Genomic DNA, 15,313 nt, shown 5'->3' with positions numbered 1-15,313 from the left:
TGTCTACTCATTTTGAAGTATATGTTGGGTATTGTGAGCAGCAGAGACTGTAGAGCCTGAATTCTCTAATGTGCCTCCAGATTTGTTGTTGTTTGTTTTAGCAGCCAATTAACTGGCTAAACTCAATTTCCAAACTGTGAAAGTTCAATAGTTTTCGCCTTTGCTGGACGACCTGGAACCTGCCCTCCACCCATGTAATTCAACCGCCAGACATTTGGGTAGAGATTTTACCAACAATATGGGGCTTCCTCTTTGCGGCTCTCTCCTTTCTGGGGTTCCCCTTGTCACTTTCTAGTGGTTGGCCCCACCCATGACTTGTCCTGTAGTTCTTCACACCGGTAAGGCTGTGCATCCTCTGTCTGAATTTCAGCCACGTGGAATATTGGTGATCAGGGCCTGCCCCTGGGCTCTCCTTGCCCAGTGTCACTCCCTTCTTCCAAGTGTCGGCTTCCCTCCAGTATCTGCCTTTGTCCTCTACCTAGTGCTTTTCAGGTAGTTTGGTTTTTATTTTCCCCAGATTGCAGAATTGTCTGCAGGAAGGTTATTGCATCCCCTTTGCCTGCTTCAGCTGAGCTAAGTTAGCTGCCTATGGTCCTGGTCAGAGGTAGAAGCTTCGAAAAGAAGTCCTGCCCCCTCCATGATCCTGTCAGGCCCTCTGCCAAAGTCAGGTTTGCTCTGAGGCGTGGCTTTGTTACATACTCACTGGCTGGAGCTACCATCCATCACCACCAGGGAAGGGTGAGTGAGTGGCTGCTTATTAAAATAGGCTGCATTCCTGGAACATGCATTCTTTTGTGAAATTATTGAGTCCCCTTGCAGCTTGATGACCCAGCGTGCATGCTGACGGTGGCACCATCAGTTTCCTTCAGTGTGGGATGGCTTGTTTGAATGCAGCATCATTCTGATAGCAGCCTGGCCCCTAGCACCTTCCCTCTCCTGTTTTCCACCCCAGCCCTGGGAGCCAGCAAGGACGGGAAGGCAGAAACAGAGGGGGACATCTCTCTCCCTAGGGAGGCTTTAATGATGCTGAGACCACTTCTCCACTGGAAGGGCTTGGGGATAACCCTGTTTGGTGGGAGGCATGGACTGTGTGACCTCAGAGTCAACCCTGAGTCATTCTTTATCTAAGAGGCTTAGACAACTCCGGAAATTGCCGGAAGCTACCTTCCTGTGCCGGGGAAGTAGCTTCACTTGGAGGCTGGCTTACCTTCCATTATGGGCTTTTGACAAAGTAGAATGACCTTCGTTTACGACATCCCCAAATATCACAGATTTCCCCGGAGCCCCACACTGTCATTTATCATAAAGCGAGGGCTTCAAAGGACCGGGAGGGCTGGCCCAGCCTGTGCTATTGGACTCCCTGCTCCAGCTGGTCTGACCTTCCGTGGAAAGCAGGCTGTAGGCATATCCAATGACCAGACTCTGTTGCTCTGCCCCTGAGGAGGGGTCCACAGAGGGGCTCCACTGGGGTGCTGGTGGGGAAGTGAAAGGGCTCTGGCTTCAAGGCCCAAGGACTCGGGTTGAGTCCGAGTTGTACCTTGACCTTGGGAAGATTCTTCTTCTCTCTGGTCTTGAAAGGCCCCTTGAAACCTCCTCCATTCTGATCTTTTGTGTGAGGAAGGGGCTTTGCCTGTCAATATCCCATTCTGACTCCCTTCTTAGGACTCAGCTCTCACACCATCCATTCCCTTGTCTTACTCCTTCACCGTGGTCATCCCATAAGCCCAGCAAGCTGCACTAGGATCTGGCAGAGGGCAGTAGGTTAAGCCCTGTGGCTTTGAAATTATAGTGACTTGGGTTTGAATCCTGACTCTGAAACGTATTAGCTGTGTGACCTCGAGCAAGCCATTAACTTCTCTGAATCTCAGTTTTCTTATCCATAAAACAGAGGAGGAGGGTATACACGCCAAGAAAAAAAAAAAAAAAAAGAATAAAAACTCTAAAAATGAATTAAAGGGGGCACAGTAATGCTACCTGTCTCAGAGAATAGAATGAGATTTTCCCTATAAACCTCTCTGGCACAGGATGCAGTCACAACACCTGTGTCAGCCTCAGAACTGGAACCCGGGTCTCTGACACCCCCAGCAGAGCTTCTGCTGTCTGGGCCTCAGCTTCTTCCTCTGCAGAGGGACATTCTGAGCCTTCCCAGGATACCATGCAAAGCTCTTCCCAGGGAGTGTTATTTATGATGTGAGGGAGATTAATTCGCTCTCTGGGACAGAAGCAGGCTCAGAGGTCCTTTCGCTGACTCAGCTTCTGTTCTCCAAGTGGGTGACCCAGTCCCCAGGGGCTGTGATCAATCCTTTTACCAGGGTGGTGGCTGTTGGTATCGAACCTCTCAGGGCCCAACTCCCATCCAGGTCACGCCATGGGCTGCTCCAGCCCAAGGTCTGGAGGTTTCCAGAAGCAGTCCCGACTACCCTCCACAATGTCACCCAGAAAGCATCTTCTGCTGCTCTTCTAAATATCACTCTGAGGAGGTTGGAGAAAAGTCAGCAGGTGTAGCAAATGCCTTGTCAGTAACACGTCCTGCATCGCAATGGCCCAGATCCCACCATTGATTTTTCTTTATTGTGTTCCTTCATATTCGAAGCCGCCATGCATTTTAAAGTAATTATTGAATGGCATCCTTGATATAGCTTAACACAAATATCATTCTAACAGAAGTGATTGATTTTCAATACTTTCAAATGGCTTTCTCTCCTGTGCCTTAGGATCAGTTATAAGACGGCATATCGGCGTGGGCTCCGGACCATGTACCGGCGGAGGTCCCAGTGCTGTCCTGGCTACTATGAGAATGGAGACTTCTGCATACGTATGTGGGGGCCGCAGCAGGGAGGGGAGGGGGACCCTGGGGAAGGGAGGACGGGTTGTCATCCAGGCCCTGGGCAGCAGGTCTCAGCTGACCTGAAGGCTCCAGAAGCCCTTGCCTACTGTCAGCTCTCCAGGGATGATGGGTGTGGTACAAACACAGTGCAAATTTTTCTATCAGATCAACCTCCTAAGAGGGTGGATGAAAGCATGTCCATTCTAGGCTTTGATGGGATCAGGAGAGAAGTGGACCCTTCTGGAGTTGGTCCTCTGAGGAGCAATGAGGAAGAAGTACTAAGAGCCTGGCACAGACCTGAGGTGCTCAAGAAGGAAGGAAGAGATGAATGAATGGATAAGTGGATGAAGAGATATATAGATGGATGGATGGATGGAAGAGAGGAAGCAAGGAAGGCTGAATCATTGGATGCTCTGATCTTAGTACCTAGAAGGAGGATGGCAAGAGTGAGGTCGCAAGGGACGGGTTCCAGGAAGTGGGAGGATTTCCAAAAAGGATTGGGAGACACTGAAGTAAAGGTGGGTACGTAAAAGATCCATGTCACCTCTTTCCCTGTTTGTATACAGTAGCTCAGAAAGGTGAAGGCTTAGTGTCGCTAGGGAGACAAGGGCTGAGTTAATGGCATCAGCAAGCCCTCTGGGTGGTGGGCAGTGTTATGCAGTGGGAGACGCCCAGGAGCCTGCAGATCTGGGTTCTGGTCCCAGCTTCCCAGGCATGTGGCTGTGGGCAAGTCACTTAACCTCTCTGGAAGGATGTTTGGAGGGTCCTGTTGTCAGAGTCTAGTGGACTCTTTCCTGCTTACCTCTGACCAGTGGAGGGGCCAGTATGGGGCTTTCTGACGGGCATTAGAGGGTTCCCTGAACTGTGGGAGAGTGTCAGAGACTCTGGGAGCCTCCCTTTAAAGACTGAGAGGAAAATCTACCCCCAGAGCCTCTGGCTCTTCATTTGGAGGTAGATTTTGGAAGTGAGTTTCCTTCTTAGTATTCTCTGTGCTATTCAGGAGGGGAGAGCAAGCTAGCACCAGAGAAAGAATTTGGGCAGAGTGGGTGTATTGATGTTGGGAATGAAATGACAGTTTTCCCCACTGATATTACATTTCCCCTAATGCTAGAGCAACTCGATTCTAATTGCTTTACTGGAATGAATGAAAAATGCTTCTGCAAATAGGTTCAATAGTGATGGTTTTGCAGGAGAAATACAAAGATACTCCTCCAAAGCAAACGTGCAAAGGCAGTTTCCCAGGAGTGGGGCAGTGGACTGGGCTGGGATAAGGCCTTGGCTGGCACCTCACCTAGGATGGGGTTACTATGGGGACCTTGGTGTAGGAGTGAGATCAGGGCCAAATCTTTACTGTGGCTTCTCTGTCTGCTTGGACTGGAGTGAGAGACAGGTGGCGGGTGGTGGGGGGAGTGGGACTCAGGACTCATAAAGCCCAAGCTGGATGGTCATGGGCGGCCCTTTGGAGCTCAGGGCACAGGGATGGACCCAGGGAATTATAAAGGGAGTTTGTATGTCAGCATGGGTGTCTAGGAATGGGTGAGCACATCCCTTTGCTAATTTCCATTGGTGAATGTTGGTGAAGCTCTTAGAAAAGGAAGAGCAGGGCAGAAGCACCACATGTCTTGATTGCACAGCTCAGTCTTGCTGACCGGGAAGCATAGCTTATAACCTCCCACCTACTCCTTATGTAACTGCCAGGGACTGCCTGCCAAGCTGGTGCCACAGGCCTGGCCACCTCCTGGAAGCCAAGCCAGAAAAGCTGCTTTCAGGTCTGAAGGCTTTTCTTAGACAGGAGAGTTTCTGCAGCAGGATGGGGGCATTGTGGCATGCTGGGTGTTCGCAGTGATGGCATCAAGGGGCAAGAGTCACACAGGCCTGGGTTTGCATCTCAGCTCTGTCACTCCCAGCTTCTTTCCCTTTATCCTCCTCCTAGTTGTCTTCAGGAGACATACCCCATGCCAGCCACCATTTGGATTACTTCTCATGCATCAACTCCTCACTGCAGCCCTCTGAAGTAGGTACCCTCATTTCACCCATTTTGCAGATGGGGAAACTGAGTCACAGAGCAGTTAAGTAACTTGACCAAAGTCACACAACTAGAAAGTGGTAGTGCTGGGATTTGAACCTGGGCTCTCTGGCTCCAGAGTCTGCTCTGAGCCATTCTGGATAGGCTGCTTCTTTCTTCATGAACCAAGATGTCACCTCTCTGAACCTCAATTTCCATTCTTGCAAAGTGGGTATGGTAATATCTACCCCACCCAGCCCAGTATAGGGTAAGGGCTTAATAAATGTCACCTCTCCACTTCATGGCTTTAGGTCTTGATGTTTTTTCAGTCTTAGCTTTTATTTAATTTCTCAGAGCTCCACGGACCCTTCCCCTGGGAAAATGCACACTACATGGATAAACCAATGTGTATATATGGCCCTTTGCACCACAGTTATTTCAGTGGGTTCATGTATCCCCTGAAACCCCCACAGGGTCCTTAAACTCATGGTAAATGGTTTCTGCCATATGTTCATATTTACTCACTCAGCTTCCATGTGTTGCCTCTTCTTGTGCAAATGCGGGGAAACATAGATGCAAAGGAGAGATTGTTGCTGCCTCGGGGAGCCTGCAGTCTAGTGAGAGGAGGTGGTCTGGTTCACGCAACAGGGTTTTATAGGTGCTTTGACAGGCATCTCTTTGAAGTAGGGTGTATTAAAGGAGAAAAAGAGGAGGGTTTGTCTTTTTTTTTTTTTTTTTTTTTGTCTTTCTGCCATTTCTTGGGCTGCTCCTGCGGCATATGGAGGTTCCCAGGCTAGGGGGTCTAGTCGGAGCTGTAGCCACCGGCCTACGCCAGAGCCACAGCAATGCGGGATCCAAGCTGCATCTGCGACCTACACCACAGCTCACGGCAACGCCGGATCCTTAACCCGCTAAGCAAGGGCAGGAATCAAACCCGCAACCTCATGGTTCCTAGTCAGGTTCATTAACCACTGAGCCACGACGGGAACTCCCGAGGAGGGTCTGTCTTTTAGCCACGCTCACCTGCTGAGCGTTAATGAGAGATCAGCTACAGACGGAAGAGGAAGGCCTTGAAGGGAGTCTCCTCTCAGTATTTATTAAATGCCTACTCATATCCCGCTTTGCAAACATGTTAACTGATGGGGCCTGATCAAGGAAAATGGGTCTGGACTGTTGAGAGTGTAGAGTGGGAGTGAGGGAAGAGCTTCATGAAGCAAGTGGACCCTGTGGTGCAGTTACAAGAGTAAACTTCTGGGGAACAGCACAAAAATGATTGCAAACAAATTTCTTTTCTCTCTTTTTTAGGGCTGCACCTGTGGCATATGGAGGTTCCCAGGCTAGGGTGTCATCGGAGCTGCAGCTGCCGGCCTTCACCACAGCCACAGCAACGAGGGATCCAAGCCTTTTCTGCGACCTACACCACAGCTCACGGCAACGCTGGATCTTAACCCACTGAGCAGGGCCAGGGGTTGAACCCGCATCCTCACGGATACCAGCTGGGTTTGTTACTGTTGAGCCACAATGGAAACTCCTGCAAACAAATTTTATCTTGACTGAGAACTGCAGAATTCCACAGCTGGAAGGAAATGCTGAAATCACTTAACCCAACCTTATCACAATGCACATGAGCAATGGAGAGCCACAGTGAAAAAGGGACTTCTCCCAGGTTCCCAGAGCCTAGCAGGGCCAGAGCTAGGACATGAATCTGAGACCGCACACTCAACCCAGATTCTTTGAGGCCTCCAACTATATCTACTTCGTATTCATCCCTTTGTCTTCCTGGTCAGCAGTTTAGAGGTAGGGCCCTTGTAAATCATGTGCTGATGGATGTTGGTGGTCGGGGGGGGAGGCTGGAGTGTGGAGAGGGATGTCAGTGGAGGTGATTTTTGGATGAAGGGGGAACATGGAATGAGGATCATGAGGTTCCAGGGAAACGAGTTACAAAGCACCACAGCCTGGGTATCTTAAACAGCAGGAGGTAAGACGGTCTTATGGTTCTAGAGGTTCCAAATCTAAAATCAGCTGGTCAGCGGGGTTGGTTCCTCCTGACAGACCATCTGTGAGGGGAGTTCTGTTCCAGGCCTCTCTCCTAGCTTCTGATAGTTCCTTGGCTTGTGGCCCCATAACTCCATTCTTCACATGACTTTCTCTCTGAATATGTCTCTCTCATCACAGTGGACCAGGGCCCTGCCTAATGACCTCCTTTTAACTCAATTACCTCTGTGAGACCCTTTCTCCAAAGAAGGTCTCGTTCTGCATCACTGGGAGTTAGGGCTCTCATATGAATTTAGGGGGACACAGTTCAATCCATAATGGGTGGGGTTGGCCATGACCAGCACTCCTGTTTCTGCTTATTGCGATAGGAGAAAAGGGAGGGGAACCAGCCAGTCCCCCATGAGCGTTGTTGCCTCTCCATGAGAGAGTGGAGCCCCTAGGACCTGGGAACTTGTGAGGAGGAGAAACGGTAGTGAGAGGGGGCAAGGGATGGTGCCCAGGGTGCATTGTAAACCTGGGAGCATTCAGGAGCTGATGCCCTGTAGACCCTGACTCTCCATTCCTTCCTCTCTATTCCTTGGAGGCCAGAGAACCTTCAAGTTCACCAGAATGGGGTAAGAAACCATGTGAGGCAGAGTCCTCAGGACCCTGTAAGAACATGACCTGTACTCTGGGAAGGGGTGGAAGGGACATCCCATCTTCCTGGAGCCTCTTTCTTGGCAGGTGCTAGAAGGCACTTGCCTGGGAGGGAAATCCTCTGCCACCAACTTGCTGTGCAATCTTGGTCTCTCTGCCTCTCTGGACCCACTCTAGCATAGGATGGATTATCCCCGTGCACAGAAGGAAGAAAGAAGAAGCAGTGAGTGAGAGTGGGCTGGCAAGCATAAAGCTTGGTACAGATGCAGGGTGGCCTATTTTTCTCCTCTCTGTACCATTTCCTCTGCCCCAAAGGTGCCATCCTCATCCCAGCACCCTCGATAGCCCTTCTAGTATCATCTGCACGGGAGCTGCTCATCCCCTCCCATTACCCAGAGATGTGGCTGAGTCCTGGCCCCTCTTGGTTGCCAAGTCATCAAATATTTCCTGAGGATCCCTGGGCACGAGCATATTTCTTTCTCCTTTCTTGTGAGATAGGGCATGGGCATCTTTACCTCTGCAGATAGAGCTCTTTATAAGTCACTTACATGGTGGGGTTTGGGGCATTTCAGGATGTTCTGCTCTTTGAAAATATTGGCCCATGTCAGACTGGATGGGCTGGGTTATGCTGCAGTAACAAACAACACCTGAGGTCCAGTGGCTCAAGTTCTATTCTCATTCATATTACATGGTCGTTGTGGGCCAGCTAGGGCTTGCTTCTTGTCAGCATCTCCCAGGTCCCAGGCTGATGGTACAGTTATTCTCTGCAATGCTGCTGTTGGACTTGGCAGAGAGTAGAGGGCGCTGGCAGGTCTTGAAGGCAGAGGGGCAGAAAAGTTTAGTGAGTTGTACTGATGCATATCACAGGTGCTGTAGATGCCCCAGATGTGAATTCATGCAGGTGCTTTATGGAATACCTGATAACCTAATCTCAGAATCACCTGGAAGACTCCTGGGCCCTAGCCTCAGAGTCTCAGATTTAGAAGATCTGGGGTGGGGCTGGGGAATTTGCATTTCTCACAAGTTCCCAGGTGATGCTCATGCTGCTAGAACGGGACCCACACTTTGAGAACCACTGGGCTTCCTTACACTAAGGCACATCTGCTGTGCTGACCACAACTTGTGCTAAGTTGCCAAGAGCCCAACAGGGTCTTCACAGGTGCATCCCCTTGTTATTTAGGGTTTCTCCTGAGGAGCCACAGGGAGAGAGCATGCCTCAGCGTAGCCAAAGAGGAGGGGGAGTTTCTCTGTACAACCTCCCCGTCTCCTATGTTTCCCTTGGTCAGTCTCTCCCATGGCACGGTAACTCCCCCCAGACTTCCAGACCGTGTGGTCTAGCCCTTTTGGTGGCTGCTAGAAAAGCCAGAGCCCACCCGTGGCTGTGCTGTTTTCATCCAAATCCAGGAGTGGAGGGATTAGCCAGAAGCTCCAGGTATGTGGCTGATGGGTTGGGCTGTGGCCTGGGGCTTGCTCAGTTTACTTGGGTACCTGATCTGGGTTGTCCCCCAAAGAGGGACTGCCCTAGCTCAGTGGGGTCAGTCTATGTGGTGGTGGCTGAGGGGGAGCCACAGCTAAAGATCTGGGAGGTTGGCTGCACCGAGGGAAGCTCAGGGATGCGTGGGACTTAACTCTAGTAAACTCCTCCCGCCATTTGGGGATTTAGGTACCCCTGTTTTGTTATTGCAATTGTTTTGTACAGCCACTTGTCATTTACACTGAAATTTAGCTCATGTGGGCTGGTTTTTTTGCTCCCATCTCTTCTCACCTGTCACTTCCTTCTTCTCAGTTCGGCTTCATTCTTCTGGAAGGGTCTTTTTTAGGGGATCTTTCCAGAAGCATCAATGAGTAATCAACTCTTAACCAATTCATTCTTGGATGGTGGTATAGCTGCCAATGAAATTCTAGGTTTTCAGGCATTTTCTTTCAGCAGTTTGAGGATGCTTTTCCACTGTTTTCTAGACTTTCTCATTGTGGGGCTCTCCAGTTTCCCTGGGATATGTCTGGGTGTGGAGTTGTTTTTATTCATACCATTGGCTCCTTAGAGGCATACATCTTGCTCAAGCTAAGGATTCATGTCCTTTATCAGTTCTGGAAAATTCTCAGCCGTATCTCTTCAACCATCTCCTTTGCCTCATTCTCCCAGTTCTCTCCTATTGGGGCTCCAAAATGTTGGGCTCTCTCACTGTAGTCTCTATCTCTCCCTAAGCCCTAATTTTTCATCTCGTTATCTCTCCAGGCCGTATCTTGGGCATTTCCCTCAGATCCATTTTTCAAATCCTTTCGCTCTGCTAATTAATCTGTCTGTTGAGGTCTTAATTTCAATGACAACATGTTTCATTTCTAGTCCTCTTGGTTCTTTTTCAGATCGGCAAGTTTCCTTCCTGCAGTGTCCTATTCTTTCATTATAAGTTCTAATCCTTTTATTGCTTTAATTATTTTAAACATATTCCTTTTATTGTCTCTTTGGATAGTTCTAGCTTGAGCTATTAGTTTATTAGATAAAGTGCCTAGAGTATTAATTCTATTTGTGGAGACAGCTGATTCTTTCTAACCACAGATTGTTTCCTCATATAGGTTGTAATTTTTTTTTAATTTTCCTCTCTGTCTCTCTCTCTCTCTTTGTTGTTTTGTTTTTTGTTTGTTTTTGCTGTGAACTCTTTAGCCTTCTCCCGACCTCCCATGTCCTGGGTGGTACAAGAGCCCTACACACTAGTTTTGTATTTTCTTATTGGCACACTAATGGTTTTCACTGGCCCATGACCAGTCTTTGTATTGATAATTTGGTTTGAGATGCTGTGCTGTGTGTGGTGAAAGCTTAGGTTTCTTTTTTTTTTTTCCCTTTTCTTTTTAAAAAAATAATTGACATGAAATTCACATAACATAATGCGAACCATTTTGAAGTATTCAATTCATGGCATATAGTGCTTTCATGATGTTGTGCAACTATCACCTCTTATCCAGTTCTAAAACATTTTCATCACCCCTTAAGGAGAGCTGGTACCCATTAAGCAGTCACTCTCCATTTCCCGCTCCTGGTTTTTTGTTTGTTTGTTTGTTTCTTATGGGAGACATTTTTCCTCACCCAGAATCTCTGTTTTTCTCCTAGGCTGGTTGAGCAGCATTTTTTGCCCCTACATGAAGCCACAACTCCCAAGGCCCAGACTGCCCCTGGGTGGACGTTAACCCGAGGGCTCCCAGCCTGGACTGAGAGCAAGGGGTAGCTAGCCAGGGCTGGTGTTCCCTGGGCAACCTTAGTTTCAGTGTCTGAGCTTCTGCAACTCCTATAAACTCCCCTCACCTTTTCCTTACACTTAACGATTTACCTTTCTCTTATTAGAGCTCAAGTATATATACATTTTTCCTTTTCTAGGGCCGCTCCTGCGGCATATGGAGGTTCCCAGGCTAGGGGTCTAATCGGAGCTGGAGCTGCTGGCCTACACCACAGCCACAGCAACTCAGGATCTGGGCCGCATCTATGACCTACACCACAGCTCATGGCAATGCCAGATCCTTAACCCACTGAGCAAGGCCAGGGATCGAACCTGCAACCTCATGGTTACTAATCGGATTCGTTAACCACTGAGCCATGACGGGAACTCCTGAGCTCAAGTGTATTTTTAAAAAATTTTACATTATGTTTTGGGGGCATTTTTATAGCAGAAAGGGCCTGACTTAGCACTTTCTGCCATGTCACTGGAACTGCCCCTGGTTTATAGCGAGTGGGGGGTGGGGGGCGTGGCTTTATAACCAGACTCTGTGACATTTAATTCAATACTCTCTTGGACCGATTGCTAACTTCTAACAATGTAATAACAGTGTAATGTCTGGTGGTTTACCTAGCATTTCATGTGCAGTGTATCACTAGCTCTTCACAGGCTGGAAAAGTAACTCTTGCTACTGCCCTTGTACAGCAGAGAAAGCCACAGCTTGGTGAGGTTAAGTGGTTTGTCTATGTGGAAAAGTGCAGCCCAGGAATTGAGATCAGGTTCCAACCCTGTACTTTGCGTTCCTACAGTGGGGTTTCTCTTGGCAGGAGGGATCTGTGACTAGGAGGGGAGAGAGGGGGTCGGATAAGAAGGCAGGTGGAGAGATTTATAGGGAAAGGAAGGAAATGAAGGCAAACTGGTTTGATTTGAAATTTTGCTAAGGTGGGTCTGATAGGTGCCAGAATCAGGGGAGCGAATGGGGACTTTCTGTGTGTGTGTGTATGTACGTGTGTATGTCTGCAGAGCTGTGGGTCCTGTCTGGAACACATAGCTACTCGGTAAAATAATCCTCTGCCGACCCTCTAGGAGGCTCCCCAGGGAATCCTGCCTGCTGCCATCACCAGAAAGAGTGCTGAAACTGCTCCCCTGGGTCACCGACACCTGGTGCTGGGCTTTGCTGCCTAGAACAACATTCATCCTTCCATTTGTTTGTCTATCCATCAACATTTATTAGATACCTGTGCTTTCAAGGTACTCCTGAGTCTTGGGAAATAGATGAAGAAGGAACATATGGTCTAGTGGGAAAATAGTTTAATGTGTGTGTGTGGTGTCTACATATACTATATATATTTAACTTAAAAAAATCCAGCACAGTATAGTAAACATACTTTAAAACACCCTTTAAATAAGCAGGCGAGGACACAGAGGGTGTCACTAGGCTGGTGGTGGGGAAGGAATGGCTGCCTAGCTGCCCCTGCAGGTCCTCACTGAGTGCCCAAGCTGATGTGGCCACCACTATCTCATTCTCAGTCCGTGAGCTTAGAGCAGTGGTTGAGGATGCCCAGAACGGCTGAGCTCCAGGTGGTGATTCATACTGACCAAACTCATAAAATACTGATGTTTAACCCTGCTGCCAATCATTCGTGTATGGTGAGAAACATAACTACCAAAGGCTTGCTCTTGTTCACCTGTGCGTGCTTTTCAGGTCCTCAGTAAATAATTGCAGAAAGAGTGAATTCATGGTCTGGGCACCCCCAAGACTGATGCCCCTCCTGTTAGCACCTGTTTTGGATTCTTTCGTTTCACTTTGGGGCACCATGTGCTCTGTACCCACAGCTTCTGGGTTCCCTCTGTCACTCTGTCCCGCTGGTTGTGATGCTGTCTCACCTGCCCATCTCTCCCACTCAGGGGTGAATTCCCAGAGTTCCCATCATGGAGCATCAGAAATGAATCCAACTAGGAACCATGGGGTTGCGGGTTCGATCCCTGGCCTCGCTCAGAGGGTTAAGGATCCGGCGTTGCCATGAGCTGTGGTGTAGTCACAGATGTGGCTCAGATCCTGCATTGCTGTGGCTCTGGTATAGGCTGGCAGCAACAGCTCTGATCAGACCCCTAGCCTGGGAACCTCCATATGCTGCGAGTGTGGCCCTAAAAAGACAAAAGACAAAAAAAAAAAAAAAAATTCTTAAAAAGTGAATTCCCAAATTGGAGGAATCATGCCCTCTCTGTGGGTTATACTTGGGGTCTGGCACTTGGTGCCAAATACTTATTGAATGAGTGACTGAATGAAAGAATGAAATAGATCCATACCCCAATACTGAGACAACTCTTAGGGAGAAGCACCTAATTCTGTTTGGGGAATCCATGGTCAGGGCACTCAAAGAAGACTCTTGGAAGGAGGTCAGTTTTGAGCTGAGCCTGAAAGATAAGTAGGAACTTGCCAGAGGACAAGACATGAGCAGTGGTTAAGAGAGTGAGTTTTGAAGCCCATTCTTCCTGTGAGATCCTGAGACCTTTATCTCACCTCTCTCCCTCGGTTTCCACATCTGTAAAATAAGATAGAGCTGTATTAAGTACCCATCCCTTTGGGTTGTCGTGAGGATTAAATGGGTTACCGCAAAGAGCATTTAGGCCAGGGAACAGCACATAGTAGGAGCTCAGTAAATGTTAGCTGCTGAGATGGGTATTATTTTTGTGATGGATGGCATTCTCTGCCAGAGGGGGAAGGCTGAGAAAAGAGCAGACAGGATCAGGACACTTGCAGCAGGAACACAGGCAAAAACGTGGTGGGAGTGGAGTTCCCATTGTGACTCAGTGGGTTAAGAACTTGACCAGTATCCATGAGGATGCAGGTTTGATTCCTGGCCTTGCTCAGTGGGTTAAGGATCTGGCGTTGCTGTGAGGTGCGTTGTAGGTCACAGAGGCAGCTCAGATCTGGCCTTGCTGTGGCTGTGGTATAGGCTGGCAGCTACAGCTCCGATTTGACCCCTAGCCTGGGAACTTCCACATGCCACAGGTATGACCTGAAAAGGCAAAAAAAAAAAAGAAAGGGGTGATAGGAGAAAGGGCTGCAGTGGGGCAGGGTCTGGACCCTGAGCACTGTGCTGAGGAGACTGGACAATCTCATGACATCATTGAAGGGTCAAAGCAGCCAGTGACATGCCCAAGGTGCTGTCAGGGAGCCATGGCTTTGGGAGCAGTAGCATGGAGGACCATGGAAGGGGTGAGAGACAGGCAGGAGGTGTGTGCAGGGCTGAGTGTGCTATGGCCTTGGTCAAGGCAACACAGGAGATCTGGGGTCTGGCTGGCTGTGTTCTGCTGGCCGAGCCCTAAACTCCCCTGCTAGGCCTGCCCCCAACATCTGCAGAGAATGCCAGCAGGATCTTTTGTGCTGACGCAGCCATGGAAAGATGTAGGTGCTGCTTCTTAATTACCTGCTGTAGCTGTAATTAAACTTCTGCTCTCTGGACTGGGCAGCCTCTGAGGGGAAGCCTTTATTAGTGCCAGAGCAGTTGGGCATTAATTTAAGTCCCCCTCCCGGTGTCCTGCTCCAGGTGAAGCCTGTGACGTAGGGCACATGTCCCAGCCTAACTCCCCACTTCTCTATGGAAACTTCCCAAAGGCTGGGGCTTTCCATCTTTTGAATTCCCTCAATATTACGGAATAACACCTCTGACTTCTGGTCCTTATGGGGTATTTGCTTCTCTGATGTTGTCACTGTGCTGCAGCCCCACGAGGCCTGGGCCCCAGTTAACTGGTGATCCATCTCCTCCCAAGCTCTCCTTTCCATGCAGATCTCCTCGCTCCTTCTGCCTCAGGGCACAGGAAGGCCTGTGTGCTGTTCCCTCTGCCCAAAGGCTCTTCCCCCAGATGTCTATGTGGCTCACTCCCTTGTTTCACTCAAAGTCTTCTCAAATGGGATGTTCCCAGAGTCTTTCCTAACCACCGTGTTAGAAATAACAGTTCCCTCCCTGACATCTTTCTGTACCGCCTTATCCCGTTTTTTGATTAGCACTCTCACTACCTGACATAGAGACATGAGATATGTATCTTTTTATTCTTATTTATTTATTTATGTATTTGTCTTTTTGTCTTTTCTAGGGCCCCTTCCCATGGCATATGGAGGTTCCCAGGCTAGGGGTCAAATCAGAGCTGTAGCCGCCGGCCTACACCATAGCCACAGCAATGCAGAATCTGAGCCGCATCTGCAATCTACACCATAGCTCATGGCAACGCCGGATCCTTAACCCACTGAGCAAGGCCAGGGACCGAACCTGCAACCTCATGGTTCCTAGTCGGATTTGTTTACCACTGCTTCATGATGGGAACTCCAACATATCTTTTTATTTTCTGTTGTCTTATCTAGAATAAATGCTCAGTAGGAATGAGAGACTTGGATTTGTTCCTAGCTAACACCTCTGCCCCTAGAACAGCAGCTGGCATACAGTAGGTGTTCAGTAAATGTTGAATGAATGGATGAATGAATGAACAGATGAACCTTAAGTTCTTAAGGGCAGGAGCACCCTTTTAAAAGTGTGTTGTCGTGTGGCCTATAGTGGTTCATATTGTGCCAGGCACATGATAGGGGCACAGAAAATACTGAATGAGGGAGTTCCCTGGTGGTCTAGTGGTTAGGATTCAGTG

The 15,313-nt window shown here is 48.9% G+C and overlaps 1 protein-coding gene across 27 annotated transcripts in view; it reads left to right on the top strand.

The window, feature by feature from the left end:
• MEGF11 (multiple EGF like domains 11) overlaps positions 1-15,313 on the top strand; it is a 384,198-nt gene that overhangs the window by 142,183 nt on the left and 226,702 nt on the right. For all 27 annotated transcript variants that reach the window (XR_014816993.1, XR_002346342.2, XR_002346341.2 and 24 more), the window contains exon 4: positions 2,715-2,815. Coding sequence is in view for 21 of the 27 variants with exons in the window: in XM_084978608.1 (XP_084834734.1) it covers positions 2,715-2,815 (101 nt within the window). In the remaining 6 variants the exon portion in view is untranslated. The remainder of the gene's footprint in view (positions 1-2,714; positions 2,816-15,313) is intronic.

The sequence above is a fragment of the Sus scrofa genome, chromosome 1 (genome assembly GCF_054392235.1).
Source record: "Sus scrofa isolate SSC_HxYL_T2T_F1_AM1 chromosome 1, Sscrofa_HxYL_maternal_Yorkshire_Landrace_v2.0, whole genome shotgun sequence".
NCBI classification, from domain to species: Eukaryota; Metazoa; Chordata; class Mammalia; order Artiodactyla; family Suidae; genus Sus; species Sus scrofa.
This window is presented reverse-complemented; position numbering and strand designations above follow the sequence as displayed.